Here is a 22,978-nt window from a genome sequence, read left to right as displayed (position 1 = left end):
TAGTGTCTACAAAATAGGAGATAGTTTTATGGCATTTTTATTAATTTTTTTTTTTTTTTTACTAGTAATGGCGGCGATCAGCGATTTTTATCATGACTGCAACATTATGGTGGACAGATCGGACACTTTTGGCGCTATTTTGGGACCATTCACATTTATACAGCGATCAGTGCAATTAAAAATGCACTGATTACTGTGTAAATGTGACTGACAGCGAAAGGGTTAACCAGGAGGTGTCGCTGTAGGGGTTAAGTGTGTCCTAGGGAGTGATTCTAACTGTGGGGGGCGTGGCTATGTGTGACACGACACTGATCACCTCTCCCGATCACAGGGAGCTGTGATCAGTGTCCTGTCACTAGGCAGAATGGGGAAATGCTTGTTTACACAAGCATTTCCCCGTACTTCCTCTCCGTGAGATGATCGCGGGTATCCCCGCGGACATCGAATCCACAGGACCCGCAGTCGGCCTAACGGAGCTCGCGGTGGGCGCGCGCGCGCCTACTATCCGTACCTCACGAGATCACGTACAGTTATGTGATTTCGTGCAGAGGAGCCAACCTGCCGCAGTAAAACTGCGGCGGCTGGTCTGCAAGTGGTTAAGAGGGTGAAGAAACTCATTACAGATAACAATGTATTAATCTTTTCTTCTGTAATGTTTATCTAGGTCTGACATTAAGAATGCTTCTTCCAACCAACATAAGTGAGTATCTATATCGCACCACCCTGTAGGGGCTGTTGGAAGATACTGTAACTGTCCCCAAAGGTTGCCCTGACCTTACAAGCCTTCCGACACCTCTGACACCCTGGGATTTGACATTATTCAAGGAAAGATTACAAATTCACAAGACACCCAAGCAATATCAGAAAATCGCAAATGGATACTTTACTGGATATTACTGAGTCAACAATGGAAAGAAATGTAGAATATGTTTTTTTTTTTGTTTTTTGTTTTTATCAAAGTACAGTTTTTAGCAAAAACAAGCTACAGAGATATACAAAAAATGGCAGTCACTGTAAACCTGGCGCTATAAAACAACAGATCTAATGGAGACCCATGACCCCAGGTACAAGAAGGGGAAGAATACTTTTTGTCAATCAGCTCCCTCTAAGCCCCGATGCCACGGGCATGAATAAAAAAAAAATATAAAAATGTACAATCTGAGTAAGAGTGAAGGTGAACAGATGTTGTGGGCTGATTCATTTGTGTGGGGGGAGAGAAGAGTCCTTAAATTGACGATATCCAGAATCTTCAGCTAGCTATGCAGGAGCCAAAAGATGTTGCTGTGGAATGGCGACCAGCAATGGTCAATAGCATAAGCAAAGTGTTTTCCCAGCCGAGGACCTTTAATGTGGAAAGGGTAGAGTAAAGGTGTCTGCATGCAGTGTCTTTGTGTGTAATACTTAGCGTGGGCTTCTCCCTGCTCACCAATCCTGAGGATGCCAAGGCTCAAGGAGATAGGATGTCCTGGAACATACTCTTGAGGAATCTTCAGCCAGTTCATGATGCCTGGCTGTGCACCTGACGACCCAGGGATTGAGCAGTGTCTGTGTGGGTGTAGATGATAGTGCTCCCCGGATAGTCAGTCTGCCAATGAGAAGCTGGTATTTGTAAATCTGCCTCCAGGAAAAAAGCTCCCTCGCGGAACCCCCCCCCCAAGCCTTAAGTTGGGCTCACACCAACCAGGGGAGCCTAGCCTCTCGCTCCAGGCCATGAGTCCCAAGAGAGCGTACCCCCCCATACTGTTCTATTTATCTGCTCCCCCAGAATTCTTCTCTCTCCAGCCAGCTAAAACTTAGTTTGCAGCAGCAGTAGATCCATTGAAATCCTGGCTTTCCAGACTATGTGTCCTTTCAAATTTGGCTGTTAGTGAATGTAACGAATACGAATTTATCCGAAATAACAAATGCCACATCGAAACAAATGGAATGGAAAAAATGTATAATAAAACATTTTTATTGTAATTTATTATTATTAATTAGATACATTCCATTCGTTTAGATGCAGCATTCATTATTTCAGATAAATCGTAACTTTGGATAAATTCGTATTCGTTACGTTCACTAACAGCCAAATTTGAAAGGAAATTCCAATACCTATAATTTAATAGCTAGTAATAGTTAAGTTATTATTTCAGATTTTCGAATCTGATGTTTCAAATTTCTAATTTTTTTCGAATTCCAGTATGTACAATTTTTTTTCGAATATACGATTTTTTTTTCGAATTTCCGAATTTACGATTTTTTTCGAATTTCCGAATTTACAAATTTTTGGAATTTACAAATGTTCGAATATTCCAGTTTACGAATATTTAGAACAGTTTGTGAAATGGGTTTTCGTTAATTCGGACGTCTACGAATTAAAGAATTTGCCGAAATTTGTTAAAAAATTAATTCGGAAAGAAACAAATTGCACATGTCTAGTGTCGCATGATGGCAAAAATGAAATAGCCAGCACTTGGCTACATCTATCTATCTATAGTGGATATAAAAATTAAAAGGTCATGTTTCTGTGATGTAAAAAAATGAGACAAAGATAAATAGTTTCTGAATTTTTTCCACATTTAATGTGACTTATAAACTGTACAACTCAACTGAAAGACAAACTGAAATCTTTTAGGAGGGGGAAGTAAAAATAAAAAAAACTAAAATGATGTGGTTGCATAAGTGTGCACACCTTCTTAACTGGGAATGTAGCTTTGTTCAGAATTAAGCAATCATATTCAAAGTCATGTTAAATAGGAGTCAGTACACACCTGCCATCATTTAACGTGCCTCTGATTAACCCCAAATAAAGTTCAGCTGTTCTAGTAGGTCTTTCCTGACATTTTCTTAGTTGCATCCTACAGCAAAAGCCATGGTCCACAGAGAGCTTCCAAAGCATCAGACTTATCTCATTGTTAAAAGGTATCAGTCAGGAGAAGGGTACAAAAGAATTTCCAAGACAATAGATATACCATGGAACACAGTGAGGACAGTCATCATCAAGTGGAGAAAATATGGCACAACAATGACAATACCAAGAAGTGGACGTCCCTCCAAAATTGATTAAAAAACGAGAAGAAAACTGGTCTGGGAGGCTGCCAAGAGGTCTACAGCAACATTAAAGAAACTACAGGAATATCTGGCAAGTACTGGCTGTGTGGTACATGTGACAATAATCTCCCGTATTCTTCATATGTCTGGGCTATGGGGTAGGGCGGCAAGACGGAAGCCTTTTCTTAAGAAAAAAACATCCAAGCCCGGATAAATTTAGCAAAAACACATCTGAAGTCTTCCAAAGGCATTTGGGAAAATGTGTTATGGTCTGATGAAACCAAGGTTGAACTTTTTGGCCATGTTTCCAAAAGATATGTTTGGCGCAAAAACAAAACTGCATATCACCAAAAGAACACCACACCCACAGTGAAGCATGGTGGTGGCAGCATCATGCTTTGGGGCTCATTTTCTAAAGCTGGAACAGGGGCCTTAGGCAAGGTAGAGGGAATTATGAACAGTTCCAAATACCAGTCAATATTGGCACAAAACTTTCAGGCTTCTGCTAGAAAGCTGAACATGAAGAGGAACTTCATCTTTCAGAATGACAACGACCCAAAGCATACATCCAAATCAACAAAGGAATGGCTTCACCAGAAGAAGATTAAAGTTTTGGAATGGCCCAGCCAGAGCCCAGACCTGAATCTGGGATGATCTGAAGAGGGATGTGCACAGGAGATGCCCCCCGCAATATGACAGATTTGGAGTGTTTTTGCAAAGAAGAGAAGTCAAGATGTGCCATGCTGATAGACTTATACCCAAAAAGACTGAGTGCTGTAATAAAATTAAAAGGTGCTTCAACAAAGTATTAGTTTAAGGGTGTGCACACTTCTGCAACCATATTATTTTCGTTCATAAATTTTACTTCCCTCCACCTAAAAGATTTCAGTTTGTTGTTCAACTGAGTTGTACAGTTTCTAGGTTACATTAAGACCCCTTTCACACTGGGGCTCTTTGCAGGCGCTATAATGCTAAAAATAGCACCTGCAAAGCGCGCTGAAATAGCCGCTGCTATCTCTCCAATGTGAAAGCCCCGAGGGTGCGCTAGCTGGACAGTAAAAAAAAGTCCTGCTAGCAGCATCTTTGGAGCGGTGAAGTAGCCGTGTATACACTGCTCCTAAACCGCTCCTGCCCATTGAAATCAATGGGGCAGCGCGGCTACACCACCAGCATAGCGCTGCTGCACCAGTGCTTTGCGGTGGTTTTAACCCTTTCTCAGCTGCTAGCAGGGGGTAAAAGCACCCCGCTAGCGGCCGAATAGCGCCGCAAAATTGACGGTAAAGCGCCGCTAAAAATGGCGGCGCTTTACCGCTGACGCACCCACCGCCCCAGTATGAAAGGGGCCTAAAGGTAGAAAAAGTTCTGAAATTATTTATCTTTGTCTTATTTTTTAACATCACAGAAACCTGACATTTTAACAGGGTTGTGTGGATTTTTATATCCATTGAATCTATCTGTCTGTCTATCATTTAATAACATTTATCTCATGCTTCAATTGTAGAAATATGTTGTGCTGGGATCCTTTAAAGCAAGTATTCCTTGACAGGTAAGAGCCAATTCTCCTCTATTTACTACTAAATTTAACATGCTAGCTACCAGTTAAAAATGTTTTAAATTACAGCAACTATTTATGTTTTAAATAAACCTGTGGTCTGTCCATGCAGCTTAACGTAACAGGTTCACTACTTTAATGGTGGCCCCACCAGCTTCACACTCACATCTTCCCTTCACATCATCGATGTTCTGCGTTCCGATTGCTGGCAGTGGAAAAAGGAAGGCCTGTGTGACTTGAAGCTTACACAGGTCTGCACTCTCTGCCTGTCCCCAAAGCCTGGGAAGCTGAGCAGCCAGTTAGCAAACTCCAGCGCTTTCCCATGGGAATTATTCAATAGACCTTGAATTATAGAAGTGGAAGTATTAGCAACTGGTAGAACTGCCCTTAAAGTGAATCTGTTCCTTTTCTCTGCATGGAAAGAACACAAATACACTTCAAGTAGAGTGGAATGTACAAATACTTTTAGGCTCCATTCACATCAATGCGTTCTTTTTATGCTTTTTGCAGAAACACAGAACATGGGTTCCTATGGAACACGTTCACATCAATGCATTTTTGAGCCTCTGCATATTTGGAAAGGGTCAGGGACTTTTTTAAATGCTAAACGCTGCTTATTTGGTTCAATAGACTTTAATAGAGAAGCTGCAGAAAAGCACGTAGTTCGTTTTTACAGCATTTTTACCTCTATTTGCCGCATTTAGAAATCTGCCCAACAAATTTGCCATATAAAAAAAAAAAAAAAAAAAAAAAAAAAGCATAAAAAAAATACAAATTGCTGCAAAATCAAGATAAAAAAACACGCAAAAAACACAGCAAAAAGCACTGCAGAAACGCTCAAAAGCAACATGCATAATTATAAATGGAGCCTGATGCCGCGTAGAAACAACGAGCGGACTTTTCGACCGGACTGGTCCGACGGACTTTTGGCGGACTTCCAACGGACTTTCCGAATGAACGGACTTGCCTACACACAATCACACCAAAGTTAGACGGATTCGTACGTGATGACTAAAATAAGGAAGTTGATAGCCAGTAGCAACTGCCCTGGGCATTGTGGTATCATGTGAGCTGGGGGCACACCTCAAGGAGATTGGGGGTGCTGATTTGTACTGTGAGGGGGAATTATGGGGGCAACAGGGGGTAAGAATTGTTTTAGCAGGGAGAGTTTAGGGGGGGTTGCTAGGAGTGATTTGGCAGGGATTTGTGTTGAGGGGGTATGGGAAGGAGGATTTGTGCTGGGAGGAGGGATTTGGGGGGGTTGTGCTAGAAGAGATCATATGGTGGAGGGGGGATTTGTGCTAGGAGGGGATTTTTTTTTTGTGTGTCTGGGAGGTGAGCTTTTGGAGTGGGGGGGAGGATTTGTGCTCAGAGGGGAAATTTGAAATTATAGTGAGGAAGCTGGTACATAGCAAAGACCAATTACGGGCCAATTCAAACCACCTGACCTAAGCTTAAAGTCTAAGGTTGGGTTCACATTTAAGCTGCATGCAGCTCACGGCAGGGGTCCGATGCGTCCCTGTTCTCAGTTTTAGGGATGAATCAGGGGCGAATTCTTGGCTGAATTCGGTCCTGAAACAGATCCAAAGATGCACAGCACTCCTGTGCAAGCTGCTCCACAGCCAGCCACCCCAGAGATATGAGAACCAGCTCCATAGAGGGCGCCGGTCACAATCTCCTGTCATGTGAATTGGATGCGGGGAAAGCCGCATCCATTTCGCACTAGTGTGAACCCAGCCTAAGAAGTGCATCATTGGTAGTTGGTGGAGAATGACCATATTAATTGTCATTTTGTTGGTTGGGTTTGCAACAAATCCATACTCAACTAGAAGCCACAGCTCACCGCTAGTTTTCTGTTGATGTTCCATTGATTGTGCCTCAATCTTAGTATATAAATCATTTATCCAGCAACAAGCATTGTGGACCTGTTTGATTTTTATATCTGAAATGTGCACTATGTTATCTATGAGAGAACTGTATCCAGTGAAATAACACTTTTTTTCTGCCTTCAGAATGTTGTATGAGACACCAGAAGTTACTAAACCCAAGTGAGTTGTTTTTTTCTCCCTTATTACACAATTTTATCCAGATTTTCTCAGTTCATAGAGTCAAAAGGAAAAGCTCCAACAGAAGGGTAACATCTTCTTAAACTCAGTAGTAAACATAGCCTGCAAGGGGGTTAAGATAGACATTAGGGCTGTCCTGTAACAGCAACTTTTGATTTGTCTTTTGGGCGCTGCTTTTCATGGTCCTAATCCTCAGCAAATTGTCCAGGATGTTCTTTCAATCATAAAAGTAATTCACTCGTCTTGCTTTTGTCCTACTTAGTGCCCCACCATACACTAATCTAATTATGGTCTCAAGCATTGCTGGTTATACCTTCATCACATCCTATGAAAGTATCAGTGCACTAGTGAGTACAGTCTATGCCAGAAACTCTGTCCTAGGGCTTGCAGGCCCACTTTTATTTAAACAGAAAGAAAAGTCCAACAAAACAGTTGCCTGTGCAGGGGTTTCCACATTAAACATGAAATGAAATGCTATTCTCTTCTGGCTCTCTAGCAGCAACATTGATCAGACCCTGTGCCTTAGTTCTCCAGAATGACAAACACGGCACCCTGTGTTCATTGTATAAACTTTGTACCTCTGACTCTTGCACTCTCAACTGTCTCACCATTTTCTCACTTTTGCAGCTCTCTACTGCTCTCACTCTCTAGCTTAGTACATCTGTTCCATTACAGACTGCACCTGCTCCAGCAAAACCTGGACTCAGGATTGGAGGTTTCTTTCCTCCAAGCTCCAAACCCTAATCTGGGACTTACAAATCCCGGAGAAAACTAAAAGATTTGTTTCCTCTGCATTAAACAGCATTTTTGGAGCCCCTCGATCTGCATGCTTAAGGCCCCTTTCACACAGGCTGTCCAATCAGATCAGCCTGTCAGTTTTTCAGGTGGACCTGATTGGACCTTGTAGGTGGACCTGATTGGACCCTATGGAGCGACGGATGTCAACGGTGACACGTCTGCTGACACCCGCTATCCGATCTGATCCTGCCCTCAAAATCAAGACGGATGGTGGTCCTACTTTCCATCCATCTAGCGGATCGAATGAAAACTCGCAGGCAGTCCGTTTTCACCAGATTTCCCTATATAGGAGAGTGGGACTGTGTCCACCTCCGCTCTGCACAGTAAGCAGAGGCGGACCTGTCATCTGCCTGCTCAGCAGGGATCAGCGGAGCGATCTCCCACTGAGCAAGCGGATTCTGCAAAACTGAGGCACCCGTGTGAAAGGGGCCTAAGAATCCTGTGTAGTTTTCAGTTCTTTTCTTACAGTGTCAAGGCCGAGCACTGCCACACAAGTTTGTAACATTTCTGCAAGGTACAGTATGTTGGTGTTATCACAGCTGCTTCACAGGTTCATCTTCATGGAAGTCACTTCCTTGTTTATTCTCAAGATAGGATTGCAAAATGCTTGTTTCACCTTGCTTCATCTCTTTTGGATTTCATAATTGTTCTGGATTGGCTTAGCTTTGTTGTTTTCAGATGCTCATTTCTGCCATCTACTGAATGTGGCAATGTCACACTGCATCTGGTGACCTTGCCTTACCTGAACCTGCCTTACCTGAACTTAAAGTGCATCTACTCCCAAAAACAAAAATATAAATATACTGCAGCTTAAAAGTCATCAGATGTTGTCAAATAACAGGTGGACCAAACAAATACAAATGCACACATTCAGGCCCGGATTCACTCCCTTTGCCGCCCCAAGGCCGGGTACTTCAATGCCGCCCCCCCCCTTCCCACACACACACACCACCATTCTCATCCGTTATCGATGACTGCTACAATAGATCTATTAAAAACATATTTCCACACACGAGAACACTGAAAATATCTGGCTTTATTTGACTCTCATGACTTGTCTCTTCTCCTCATGTCACGTCACTGGTCACAGTCTCAGAGACCCCCACTCCCAGCCGCGCAGTCGGCGCAGAGGAGGGTAATGATCCGCTGCCACTGTGCCATCAAATGCTGCCACTGTGCCAAACGTTGTCACTGTTCCCATCAAACGCTGCCAGTGTGCCCATTACATTTTAAAACTTTCTACTTTTCCAGTTCTACATATGGGGTGCGGGAGCCAGGGAAGGAGAAAGAAGACCTACCTTGTCCTCCTGGCCAGCTCAGCTCCGAATCTGATCAATTCCTCCACACTGCTGCTGCTAGTTTCATTTGACCCCCCTCCACTCCGCGCCATGGTCAGACTCCTCATACCGAGGCCTCTGTTCCTCCGAGTCCGATCACGCTTGCTTGCAGGCAGCATAGAAAGGGGCGGGGCCAGAGCGTCAGTGGAGCTCAAGGCCCCGCCCACCCGCAGCCCACTCCTTTAATCAAAAAAAAAGCAGCAATGGCATTGTGTGTTGCTCATGCCGACTGTCTGTGACAGACAGTGGGGATTTTCAGTGCCGATTTGCGGGCAGTGCATGCGGCGCCGCCCCTGCACCACTGCCTCCCCGAGGCCTGGCCTCGGTGGCCTTGTGGGAAATCCAGCCCTGCACACATTAAATATCCAGATGTAGCATGTAAAACTCAAACAGAACAAAACGGAAGCACCCTATAGCATAATCATGTTTTTATTTAGAATAATAAAAAAAGTAACCACTAAACCTCACTTTTGATGAGTGCACAAACAGCACATTCAAATATATATTCCTAAACAAGACACCAGTTTTTGCAATGGTGATCCAATAGGAAAAGCCTTCAGTGTGACTACATACTATATTAAGGGTTTGCAAGCAAATCACTACCTATGCATTACATCATTCTGAATTCATTAGGAGCAGCTGGAATAGATGTATGGAAATTCAGTGCATCTGGAAAGTTTTCACAGCGCTTCACTTTTTCCACATTTTTTAATTTTACAACCTTATTCCAAAATTTATTAAATTCATTATTTTCCTCAAAATTCTACAAACAATACACCATAATGACAACGTGAAAGAAGTATGTTTGAAATCTTTGCAAATGTATTAAAAAAAAAAAAAAACAATAAAAACAAAAAAAAAATTATATGTACATATACATTTACAGCCTTTGCCCTGACACTCCAAATTGAGCTCAGGTTCCTCCTGTTTCCACTGATCATCCTTGAGATGTTTCTACAAAAGGATTGGAGTCCACCTGTGGCAAATTCAGTTGATTGGACATGATTTGGAAAGGCACACAGCTGTCTATATAAGGTCCTACAGTTATCAGTGCGTGTCAGAGCACAAACCAAGCCATGAAATCCAAGGAATTGTCTGTAGACCTCCGAGACAGGATTGTATCGAGGTACAGATCTGGGGATGGGTACAGAAAAATGTCTGCAGCATTGAAGGTCCCAATGAGCACAGTGGGCTCCATCATCCATAAGTTTGGAACCACCAGGACTCTTCCTGGAGCGGGCCGTCCAGCGGTCGGGGGAGAAGTGCCCTAGTCAGGGAGGTGATAAAGAATCTGATGGTCACTCTAACAGAGCTCCAGTGTTTCTCTGTGGAGAGAGGAGAACCTTCCCGAAGAACAATCATCTCTGCAGCACTCCACCAATTAGGCCTGTATGGTAGAGTGACCAGAGGGAAGCCAATTCTCAATAAAAAACACATGACAGCCCACCCGGAGTTTGCCAAAAGGCACCTGAAGGACTCTCAGACCATGAGAAACAAAATTCTCTGGGCTGAAGAAATGTCATGTCTGAAGGAAACATGGCAGCACTCATCACAGCCACAGGGTGGATAAAAATCAATGATTTAAAAAAGAAAAAAAAAAAAAAGAAATCGGATTTTTTTTTTTTTAATTATTTTTTTTTTTTTTTATTATTATTATTTAAATTGGATTTTTTTATTTCAGTTGGATTTTTTTTATTTTTATTACATTTATTTTAATAAAAATACATTTTTATTAAAATCTATCTAAAGATAGTTTTCTATTTAAAGTGGAGTTCCACCCAAAAAAGGAACTTCCACTTTTTTGGATTCCACCCCCCCTCCAGAGTCACATTTGGACCTTTCAGCGGGGAGGAGGGAGCAGATACCTGTCTAATACAGGTATTTGCTCCCACTTCCTGGCATAGGTCACTGCGGTGATCACGGTGACCTACGCCACTTCCGGCACCTACTCTGTCCCCCCCTGCTGTCTTCTGGGAGACACACAGGTCCCAGAAGACAGCAGGGACCAGCAAAGACGTGGAGCACGACTCGCACATGCGCAGTAGGGAACCGGGAAGTGAAGCTGCACGGATTCTCTTCCTGATTCCCTTACCGAGGATGGCGGCAGCAGCAGCCAAAAGCCGACGGACAGATTGGCTTTGGCTGTCGACATCGCGGGCTCCCTGGACAGGTAAGTGTCCATGTATTAAAAGTCAGCAGCTGCAGTATTTGTAGCTGCTGGCTTTTAATATTTTTTTTTCGGCGGACCTCCTCTTTAAGATACATTAATAATTTAGTTTATTCAGCATGAAATGGAGCTTAGTTGTGTAGCATGAGGCTGTATATTCTGCGATATTTACATTTTTGGCAAACTCATTCAATGAGTCCAAGCTCTACAAGCTGAGATAACATGCACTGCATTGATGCATTCACACAATTTCACAATAACCATGAGATAAAATGAAGTTCAGGAATATTCCTTTATCCCATTGTTTTGCAAATATATGTACACTACAAACCGCATGATTGAATCGGTTCTGATATCGCTGTTTTACTAACCTGACCACTTATCATTCCAAAAAGGAAACGACCAGCAAGAATAAGTCCTTATATTTAAAGAGCACCTGTCATTTCAGATCCTTCATGGCAGCACCTGTTAGCGGGCATCACCTCACCTGCTGCTGCCATGTCCCTCACCTTGATGTGCCACTGCCGCATCACCAGCCATCCCATTAAAGTGAATGGGACTGTCGTGAGCCAACAGCGGGTCAGAGGAGGAGCCGCTGCAGGACAAAGATGACAGTTGTTCTTTAAAAGTTATGACTTAAATCAAGTTGATTGAAATCAAGCCTTTTACTAGTGATTTAAATCATGATTTAAATCAAATCCACCCTACTTGGCCAATACCATCCTTACAGTGAAGCATGATGGTGGCAGCATCATGCTGTGGGGATGTTTTTCAGCATCAGGAACTGGGAGACTAGTCAGGATTGAGGGAAAGATGAATACAGCAATGTACAGAGACATCCTTGATGAAAACCTGCTCCAGAGCACTCTAGACCTCAGACTGGGTCAAAAGGTTTATCTTCCAACAGGAAAATGACCTTAAGCACACAGCCAAGATAATAAAGGAATGGCTACAGGACAACTCTGTGAATGTCCTTGAGTGGCCCTGCCAGAGTCCAGACTTGAACGCAATTGAACATCTCTGGAGAGATCTGAAAATGAATGTGCACCGACGCTCCCCATCCAACCTGATGGAGCTTGAGAGGTCCCGCAAAGAAAAATGGGAGATACCTCCCAAACATAATTGTGCTAAGCTTGTAGAATCAAATTTAAAAAGACTTGAGGCTGTAATTGGTACCAGAGATGCTTCAACAAAGTATTAAGCAAAGGCTGTGAATACTTACTGTATACAGTATATATGTGATTTTTTTTTTTTATTCTTAATACATTTGCAAAGATTTCAAACAAACTTATTTCTTGTTGTCATTATGGGTTATTGTTTGTAGAATTTTGAGGAAATAATTTAATCCATTTTGGAATAAAGCTGTAGCATAACAAAATGTGGAAAAAGTGAAGCGCTATGAATACTTTCCAGATGCACTGTGCATATTTCAACATGCATAAAAATACTGTTTCTGCACCCTTGAAGTGTAAGTTGTAGTGGTCCAGTGGTGGCCTGTCCATACAGGGCGCAGCCCCCTAATCAACGTGCCCAGCCCCTAATCTACATGCAGGGCACCAGATGCACGGATTTCAATTGGGCTTTTTTTTTTTAAGCAAATGATTAGAGCCTGAGGCTCTAAATGGCTTCAAAAAAGGGTAGGATCAGGGCACAGAGCCCACCCAGTTGTGTGACAATAATGAATATCCGCTATTGTCTTCCCGATTCCTGGTTGGTTTGCTGCCCCCCCCTCCCCAAAATATTGAGCACCAGTCGCCACTGTAGTGTTCACTGCTTTTCCTTATGTTAAATAAAAACAAGATTACTTTATGTAGTACTACCCCTGAAGAGCCGCTGGTACTATTGGGTCTTCTGATGTTGGCCTCAACCATCTTAAACCCCTCAGCCACTCTGACACCCCCAGATGAGTATACAAACACTATCTTTTACAGGGAGCTTCCAATAAGAAAGAAACACAATGTTGTCTTGGATAGGAATTTCATGTGCTGTTCTACTGTTAGCTACTTAAAGTGAGTCTATGTATGTCTTTAGGAATAGTGGTGATAAGCCAACTTCCGGAGAAACTCAGTTCCTGCCAACAGTGCAGATAGCAGGTTAATAACCCTCTCACCAGTCCTGCAGCACAGTGTTAGTTGAGAAGGTAGGTGGGGCCCCACATCTGTCTCCAGCAAACAGCACTGTGGATGATGAGCAGTTTCACTAAGGCTGGGTTCACACCATTGCAAATTGAATGCGGAATCCCTGCATCCAATTCGCAATAGCAGGAGATTTTGAAGGGCTCTCTATGGAGCCGGTTCACATATCTCTGCAGCAGGTTCAGTGCGTTTTGCAGAAAAATGCTGTGCGTCTTTTGGTTTGTTTCAGGTCCGAATTCAGCCCAAAATTCAGTCTGAAATTGGACCCGAAACGGTGAACCAGCACGCACCGGACCCCTGCTGTGAGGTGGATCTGTCTCACTCTCCCTTTGTTAGTACTGCAGCAGCACAGCAGGTAGTGAGGCTGTAACCCTGCTCTCTGGACGTGATAAATAAAGTTTTACCCTTGGCTCGGATCCTGATGGCTGAGTACACTGCCTCGGAAGTCCACGCTGTGCTTCGTCCTGACGCTAACCTCCCCAATAATTCCCAGGCAGTGTGCTATGAATCTCCCAGCTCCACCTCCAAGTTCTGTTGCACCTTGGGAGCTGTATTCTTGCTTCAGTTCCACACAACACAACTGCGCCGCTACAGGACTACGTTTCCCGCCAAGTAATTTGTGGTTGTGTGGTTCACTTTTCTCCTCCCTTCCAGTCTGAGCTGCCAGATGGGAGAACGGGGGGGGGGGGGTGTGAAGTAATGAGAAAGTGGCCAGGCGTGACTGATACCTGCAGCTTTGTGCTACCAAGTGGCCCAAAACATTCAGTGGAGACCAACTCGCCAGTACCTGTCTACATTTATAAAGTGAATGTTTTGTTTAAGTTTTACATGTATAGCCCACCTTTCTGTGAGTTGCTGAATATGACTGCAGGGTGCACCTGCCTTCCACCAGTGGTGACACCCTAAATGATAGATGAGAACCAGTTAGCGACTAAGGATGGGTGAACGGTTCAGACTGAGCAGGAGTTTGGGCCAAACATTGGCTGTTCGGAAGTTCTCCAAACAACCGAATTAAAAGTTCGACCTGCCGACCGACCACAATGCACTGTGCCGCCGCACAGTGCATTGAAAGCCCTAGCTGGCTGAAGCAATGAAAGCTTCAGGGCACAGAGCACTGTCAGAGCCATGATTGGACGCTGTCATGATGACTGTATCCAATCATGGCTCAATGCTCCTAGTCCTGCCCTACACTATAAAAGTATTCTTTTTATAGCAGTCATTTGTAGTGTGATAGCGGCGTGGAGAGAGATAGAACAGGGCTCTGTTCAGTGCTATTAGACAGTTAGTGTGCTATAGTGTGCTATTCTGATTCTTTTGTCAGTAGAATATCAGTTTAGTGAGCATCTAGGGATAGTTCACTGTAATGCCGCGTACGCACAACCGCACATTCCGACAACAAAATCCATGTTTTTTTTTCCGACGAATGTTGGCTCAAACTTGTCTTGTATACACACGGTCACACAAATCTTGTCGGGAATTCAGATTGTCAAGAACGCGGTGACGTACAACACGTACGACGAGCCAAGAAAAAGTTCAATAGCCAGTGCGGCTCTTCTGCTTGATTCCGAGTATGCGTGAAATTTTGTGCGTCGGAATTGTGCACACAATCGGAATTTCCGACAACGGATTTTGTTGTCGGAATATTTGAGATCCAGATCTCAAATTTTGTTTGTCGGAAATTCTGAAGAAAATGTCCGATGGAGCCTACACACGGTCGGAATTTCCGACAACAAGCTCCCATCGAGCATTTCCCGTCGGTAAAATCCAACAGTGTGTACGCGGCATAAGTGTAGTGCCACCATTCATCTTTACATTAGTGTCAATGTAGGGATAGTACAGTGAGTGTAGTGCAACCATTCATCTTTACATTAGTGTCAATGTAGGGATAGTTCAGTCATTGTGAGTGTAGTGCGACCACCATTCATCTTTACATTAGTGTCAATGTAGGGATAGCTCAGTCAGTGTGAGCATAGTGACCGCTTACCACAGTTTTTTTTCTGTGCGTTACTGCAAGTTTACGCCATATAGTTCTGTGCGTTACTGCAAGTTTAAGGCTGTATATTTTATTGCACTACTGCAAGTTTATTGCCATATATTTCATTGCGTTACTGCAAGTTTAACGCCATATAGTTCTGTGCGTTACTGCAAGCATAATGCCATATAGTTTTGTGCATTACTGCAAGTTTAACGCCGTATATTTCATTGCATTACTGCAAGCTTAATGGCATATAATTGGGATAATTGCGTTACTGCAAGTTTAACGCCGTATAGTTCTGTGCATTACTGCAATATTATAGTGTATCCACGGAGTGTGTCTGTGTTGTGAATATTCAAATTAAAGTGCACCAAACACCACTTTCCATTGATTAAAGTGCATCCACGTACACATTACACATCTTTATTACATTTTGTTAATAAGCACCCCCCACTCCCCCCATCATGTCTGGGAGGACAGCAAAGAGAGGCAGATGTTCCCATGGCACTGTAAGGGGGGCAGCAGGGTATGTGTCCACAGGGGCAAAGGTGGACGTGGTCAGTTCTCAGGCAGGGCATTGTTTCCTCTGTTTAGTGATGTTGCCCGTGCTATCCAGTCACAGCATGCAGAGAAGGCAGTGGAATGGCTTACTAAACCGTCCTCATCCTCCATCATCCAAGCAGACACTGGTGTGTATTCCCCTGCAGCTGCCAGAGTGGCAAAACCTGCCTCCTTGACCACAGCTATTCCTGCCATAGCTCCATCATCAGGCATGGAAGAGTCAGTGGAGTTATTTGAACACAGTGTCAGCCACTTGCTCCTTGAAGATGCCCAGCAATTACTCGATTCAGATGTTGGTTCTGACTGTGAGGTTGAGGAAGCCAGGAACATAAGCCTACAGAGAGGGGCGAACACTGGTATACAAACTGACAGTCATGTTCCCCCAGCTGCAGCTTATTGCCAAGTTGTCTCCAGATGATGAAGTCTTGCGTGTCGGATAGAGCAGAGGAGGAAAGTGAGGGTGAGGCACAACCCAAACGAGGCAGCCATCATGAAGATTAGAGAGCAGCCACCCTATGCCATCACATTGTGGAGCTGTTATTTCCTGGCCCAACTTCCCACAGCTCAGCTGTCTGGGCCTTTTCTAGTACATGTGCAGCCGATTGCACTGTTGCTATTTGCAAACTTTGTCTCAAGCGCATCAAGCATGGCAAAAACAGCAACCATTTGGGTACCACATGCTTGACAGGGCATTTAACCTCCCACCACTCAGCCCATTGGCAAGAGTACCTAAAAGCCACATAAAAGGGGCACAAATCTGTCCCTCCTCCTTACTCACCTCAGTCTGTTCCTGCTATACCTCATGAACTCTCAGCAGCCTCCACTGACAGCGCAGGGTGTCCCAGGTCCTTGCAGCACATCAGCCAGCAGCACACATCACCTGCTGTAGACTATAGCTGGCAAATTTCTCTGCCCCATCTGCTGCAGCAGGAAAACAAAAAATTACAGTCCCTGCCACCCACATGCCCAACATCTAAATGCAAGCTTGTCAAAGCTGCTGGCTCTACAACTCCTGTCTTTCCACTTGGTGGATTCTGCCCTCTTCCGTGAATTTGCAGAATGTGCTGAATCGCAATGGCAGGTTCCCAGTCATTATTTCTTTTCATGTAAGGCCACTCCATCTCTCTACCAACAATGTTGTGGCATTGTTTGGCAAGGCAGTCAGCTGCAAAGTCCACATTACTGCTGACGTGGTCCAGCAAGCATGGGCAGGGACGATATATTTCTTTTACAGCACACTGAGTAACTCTGCTTGCAACTTGGAAGGATGCAGGACAAGGCTGCAGATTGTTGTGCCCCCACGTCTCCATACAGCTGGTGATAATGCCAGATTACTACTATTATTCCTTTATACTGGCTTTTGAAATTTACAAATGCAGCAATTTAGAAACTGGATGAAAGGTTTAGCACTGGGAAACACTTTTTGAAAGATAAAAAGTACATTTTATATATAGATCAGACCAAAATGAAGGACAAATGCGGAGGAAAGAGGGACAGAGGGACTTCATTCCAAATCAGGGACAGTTGGGAGTAGGGAAGAGCTTCACGTTCGACTCGAACATCGGCTGTTCGCCAGTTCGCCGAAAAAGCGAACAATTTGGGGTGTTCGCGGCAAATTTGAAAGCCGCAGAACACCCTTTAAAAGTCTATGGCAGAAATCAAAAGTGCTAATTTTAAAGGCTTATATGCATGGTATTGTCATAAAAAGTGTTTGGGGACCTGGGTCCTGCCCCAGGCGACATGGATCAATGCAAAAAAAAGTTTTAAAAACGTCCGTTTTTTCGGGAGCAGTGATTTTAATAATGCTTAAAGTGAAACAATAAAAGTGTAATATTCCTTTAAATTTCGTACCTGGGGGTGTCTATAGTATACCTGTAAAGGGGCGCATGTTTCCCGTGTTTAGAACAGTCTGACAGCAAAATGACATTTCAAAGGAAAAAAAGTCATTTAAAACTACTCACGGCCATTTATGAATTGCCGGTCCGACAATACACATAAAAGTTCATTGATAAAAATGGCATGGGAATTCCCCACAGGGGAGCACCGAACCAAAATTTTAAAAAAAAATGACGTGGGGGATCCCCCTAAATTCCATACCAGGCCCTTCAGGTCTGGTATGGATATTAAGGGGAACCCCGGCCAAAATTAAAAAAATTAAAAAATAAGGGGGTACAAAAGTACCCCTACCATTTCACAAAAAAACTGTCAAAAATGTTAAAAATTACAAAAGACAGTTTTTGACAATTCCTTTATTTAAATGCTTCTTCTTTCTTCTATCGTCTATCTTCTATCTTCCTTCGGTTTCTTCCTCCATCTTCTTCTTCTTCTGGTTCTTCTGGTTCTTCTGGTTCTTCCTCCGGTGTTCTAGACCGGCATCTTCCTCCACGGCATCGGCGTCTTCTTCCCTTCTTCTCCTCGGGCCGCTCCGCATCCATGATGGCATGGAGGGAGGCTCCCACTGTGTGACGCTTCTCCTCTTCTGATGGTTCTTAAATAACGGGGGGCGGGGCCACCCGATGACCCCGCCCCCCTCTGACGCATGGGGACTTGACGGGGACTTCCCTGTGGCATTCCCCGTGACATCAGAGGGGGCTGGGTAACCCATTACGTAACCCCGCCCCCTTCTGACATCATGGGGAATGCCACAGGGAAGTCCCGTCAAGTCCCCATGCGTCAGAGGGGGCGGGGTCACCAGGTGGCCCGCCCCCCGTTATTTAAGAACCGTCAGAAGAGGAGAAGCGTCACACAGCGGGAGCCTCCCTCCATGCCATCATGGATGCGGAGCGGCCCGAGGAGAAAAGATAAGAAGACGCCGCGGAGGAAGATGCCGGACGAGAACACTGGAGGAAGAACCAGAAGAACAAGGATATAACAATTATTCGGCGCAACAATGGACAGCGAAATCCAATAATACAATGATGCACATAAAAGGTATATAATGGATGAAAGGGTTAACAGTTCATAGTAGCAATGAGTGGAGGGTGAGTCCGTAATAAGACCTGCAGGTGGAAAAGGCAGGGGTAATGTGTAGAGTCCACATTCAGGGCAGCCTTCCGGAGGGAGTGAAAGCCATTATCCCAATGCACTGTAAGACAAGGAAAAGGAGGCGCCTCTGGGTGCAGACTGTTAAAACAATTTATTAAAACGAAACAGCAACAGCTGGTAATACACTCACATTTGAGTAGAAAGTATCAGGCATGGGTAAAAAGGGAAATGGGGGGGGGGAAGGGGGGGGGGGGGAGGAGAGGGGAAAGGGGAAAAAACGAAAAGGGGAGGGGGAATAGAAGGGAGAAGTATGGGGAGGGGGGGGGGGAAATAGGGGGGGAGGAAATGGATAAAAGGAATGTAAGAAAGAGAAGAGGGGGAAGGAAAGGGACTGATACAGACACCTGTATATGTTAAGTACACAGAGTCCCAGTGGGGATAAAACGAAGGTATAGAACAGGGGGAGGAGTGGAGGAAGTGCATGTATACATGTTGTCGACACATATCAACATATATTTACCACATTAAACACTTTGTAAAAAGTCATTATCAATAAAACTAAAAAGTGAAATAAAAATGGAGTAAAAACAGTAATGATTATAATAAAATAAATGGGATAATGGGGATTTTGTGAGTATCATATAGGCTAATATTAGTGTGAATATTACAAAATGGATGAAGTTTCAATGCATTCGTTGATTCCTCCAGGCGAAAGGACATCTAGGCGATAGATCCAATAGGTCTCCCTCGCACATAATTTTTTGAACCTTTCGGCGGGCGAGAGAGACCTAGGGATCTGTTCTATGACCCAAACTGACAGTCCATGGGTGGAGCTCTTGTGTGCTACAGCAAAATGTTTTGGTACACTATGGGGGTCTGTGCCACCCTCAATGTATCTCCTGTGTTCCCCAAACCGTATTCTCAGCGGCCGACATATATGAGGCCGCTCTTATTACGGACTCACCCTCCACTCATTGCTACTATGAACTGTTAACCCTTTCATCCATTATATACCTTTTATGTGCATCATTGTATTATTGGATTTCGCTGTCCATTGTTGCGCCGAATACTTGTTATATTGCTACTTTGAATGCCTGCTCGTGTCGCACATTGACTGCTACCTCCATAGATGTACATTTGTGTGTGTGTGCGTGTGTGAGCCCATACATGCACACACATATATGTATATATACATACAGTATTGTATCACTGGTATTCCATTTAATTTCCACACAAACCCCCCCCCCCTTCCCCCCCCTTTTTTTTCTACCTCAGTTTATTTATTTATATTTTTCTTACACCTTCCCTTCCTTTCCCACAATCCATGGATCTCCCAGCCACCATAGATGACCATAGATACAAGATTTTAGATAAAATATTTCCCAGCCTGTTCCAAGTTACCTTTTCCAAGGAGGCCACACTTACAGGCAAAACTAGATCACACTTTTGTGGCAAGTTTAAACAACTTGAAAGGTTGATACACTCTGCCAATCAACAGTGGTGGGATCAATTTTTTCTAGAACAGTATATCCAAACCCGGATCTCACCCAGAGGCCTTAGAGTCTTGAAAGAAAGCCCTGCTTTTTTAAATGCTGAGCACACCAAAGAATGGGCCAGCCTAGCTGAGTTCTGTACGGCAAAATGGATGGGAATTTTGATATCCCACAGGAAAAATAGGTTTGACAAACTGCATGATCAAATATTTTCCATTATTAATGACATAAAAACAACTTCCACCATCATCCCCTATACATGGTTAGATGTACTTCAGAATAACACCAAAAGAGATGAAGACTCTCTTGTCAGCTCCAAGATGGGAAAATTTAAAAGAGACTTGGACGACTACAATTCTGACAGAATCTTCACGTGGAACAAAAAACCTTATCCGAGTGTTGCAAATATACCACCCACCCAGGTCTCAGGGAGGATAGTACCCCCCATTCCATCTTCTTCTGCCTCAGGTCCTCCTCCCCTTATGAGTCTACCACCCCCCGCCCCCATTTCTTATCCCCCTCCCCTTATGAGCATACAACTTAATATACCCCAGAGACCCAAAACGCTCCCTATATCCCAAAGAATCCGACCTTCTTCGCACACACTTGGTCCACACCCGTCTGCTACCTATCATTCCACATCCACACAGAAAAAAAGTAAGAAACTACATGATTCTAACCAAAAATACCCTAGAAAATATTTACAAAGAAATAGAGAACTAATCACTTCTCTAACCCTATTCTACAATAGGCAAAATCACACATCTACGGTTTCGCCCAATCAGACCATGAATGCCGATCCCCCTAACTGGACCACCGGCCTTCCTCACCAACCCACGGCGCACGTGGATAATACACACCCCCATTCAGATACCCAAACTACAGATATGGTCAATAGCCAAATAGACCCACCTGCCCCTATTTTTCATACCACAGGATGCCATACCCCTGCTGGTTTTTCCAACGCCTCTTCTCAGGATACTTTTTTAGTGTCCAGTCCTCCTCCGGCAACCATATCCAGAAAAAGAAAACTCACAAAAGAGGCCGTAGAGGGGGACGAACCAGACGAGCCATTCTACACACAGAACCCAAAAAAACGGTAAAAATCTTCAATCTTTCCAATTTCACCTTGTCCTCTGCTGACACGGCACTCCTTAGCCGTGGCTTAAACTTTGCTCCCACCAATAGGCCAAACCCTTTTTTGCTTTTTAAAGATTTGAATTGCTATATTAGGAATTTAACTCTTCAAAGACACTTTAATATCAAAAAAGCCAAAGATCTACTAACCTCCACTGAACAGGCCAACACTACTACATCTTCACCTCCACTTGAAGATGTCGACAACATTTCTGACATCTATGACTATGACTGCCCAGACATTCTACATATTACGGATGACATTCCATGTACAGAAGATGACCTGTCTAGGTTACTCACACAACACCTTATCACCTCCCCTCCCATTATACATTCTGATTTAAAGCCCAAATCAATTTTCTTTCCCACACACTCGAAAGGGCCCTATATAGAGAGTTTCTACAGAGTGGTCTTTTCCGACATGACCAAACTCTGTAGCTCCACCAATACTAGTAAATCACACAATCTCTCATCATCTGAAACCAGATCTTTACAACAATTCATCCAAGCGGAAGATCTCATTATTAAGCCTGCCGATAAAGGGGGTGGCATCATCCTCCAAAATAAAGTTGATTACATTGCTGAGGCTGAAAGGCTTTTGTCTGATCACACTACCTATATGAAACTTCCCAAAGATCCTACCAACGATTTCACTGTAGAAGCGGAAGCTCTGATCTCCACTGCCCTCAGTGATAACATCATCTCTAAGGCAGAAAGCCTTTTTTTCCGTAAACCTTTTTATTCCATCCCCTACTTCTACCATCTACCGAAAATCCACAAGAACCAACACAATCCCCCAGGTAGGCCAATAGTGGCCTCGATGGATAGCATTACCTCAGGCTTTAGCCTATATGTCGACAGATACCTACAACCCTTAGTTCACCAACTTCAGTCTTATATACGGGATGGGACACACCTCATGGAACAACTCTCACCATACAGTTGGGAACCCACGTATTCTTGGCTATCCCTAGACGTCAGTTCCCTGTACACTTCCATCCCTCACGACTTTGGTATCATGGCCCTCGAGCACTTCCTGTCCACAGACCCACTTACCAACCCCCGCCAGGCTTCGTTCATCATAGAAGCCACCAAGTTTTGTTTAACGCACAACTATTTTACATTTAATGGTGACTTCTACTTACAGTTACAAGGGACTGCGATGGGGGCTAACTTTGCCCCCTCGTATGCGAACTTGGCTATGGGGTTCTGGGAACAGCAGTACATACATCACAACAACCCTTTCTCGGCCAACATCGTTTTTTTCGGTAGATACATCGTTGACATCATAATTATCTGGGACGGACCCGTAGATCTCATTCCGTCATTCACCTCATATTGCAATAACAACAAGTACGGATTAACTTTCACACATGACAATAACCTGACCTCTCTAGCCTTCCTGGATTTAGAATTAAGACATGACCACCAGGAGATATATGCTAAGAACTATACCAAGCCCACTAGTGGCAATTCTTATCTTCATTTTAAGAGTTGCCACTACCCTCCTTGGATTAAAAATATTCCCAAAGGTCAATTTTGTCGGCTGAGACAAAACTGTACCAGAAAAACCGATTACATGGAAGCCAGTACCCACCTCAAAAATAAGTTTTCCGAAAAAGGTTATCCGAAAGATCTGGTTGAGACAGCCTACGAATCATATCTTCACGGAAAAACTCCACGCAGTAACACGCCCCCTACAAATCGCCCCATCCGGTTCATCACTACTTTCCACTCCC

At 43.9% G+C, this 22,978-nt stretch overlaps 1 protein-coding gene across 1 annotated transcript in view; it reads left to right on the top strand.

Moving 5' to 3' along the window:
* The first annotated feature begins 663 nt into the window (after positions 1-663).
* The window catches only part of LOC141108699 (histo-blood group ABO system transferase-like), an 85,928-nt gene continuing 63,613 nt past the window's right edge, over positions 664-22,978 (top strand). Inside the window, exons 1-3 of the mRNA XM_073600567.1 lie at positions 664-700; positions 4,535-4,579; positions 6,598-6,633. Of these exons, the coding sequence (XP_073456668.1) occupies positions 4,539-4,579; positions 6,598-6,633 (77 nt within the window). The 5' untranslated portion in view covers positions 664-700; positions 4,535-4,538. The remainder of the gene's footprint in view (positions 701-4,534; positions 4,580-6,597; positions 6,634-22,978) is intronic.

Source organism: Aquarana catesbeiana, linkage group LG09 (genome assembly GCF_042186555.1).
Source record: "Aquarana catesbeiana isolate 2022-GZ linkage group LG09, ASM4218655v1, whole genome shotgun sequence".
Taxonomy (NCBI): Eukaryota; Metazoa; Chordata; class Amphibia; order Anura; family Ranidae; genus Aquarana; species Aquarana catesbeiana.
Note: the sequence above shows the minus strand (reverse complement) of the source record. Positions and strands in the feature narration are given on the sequence as shown.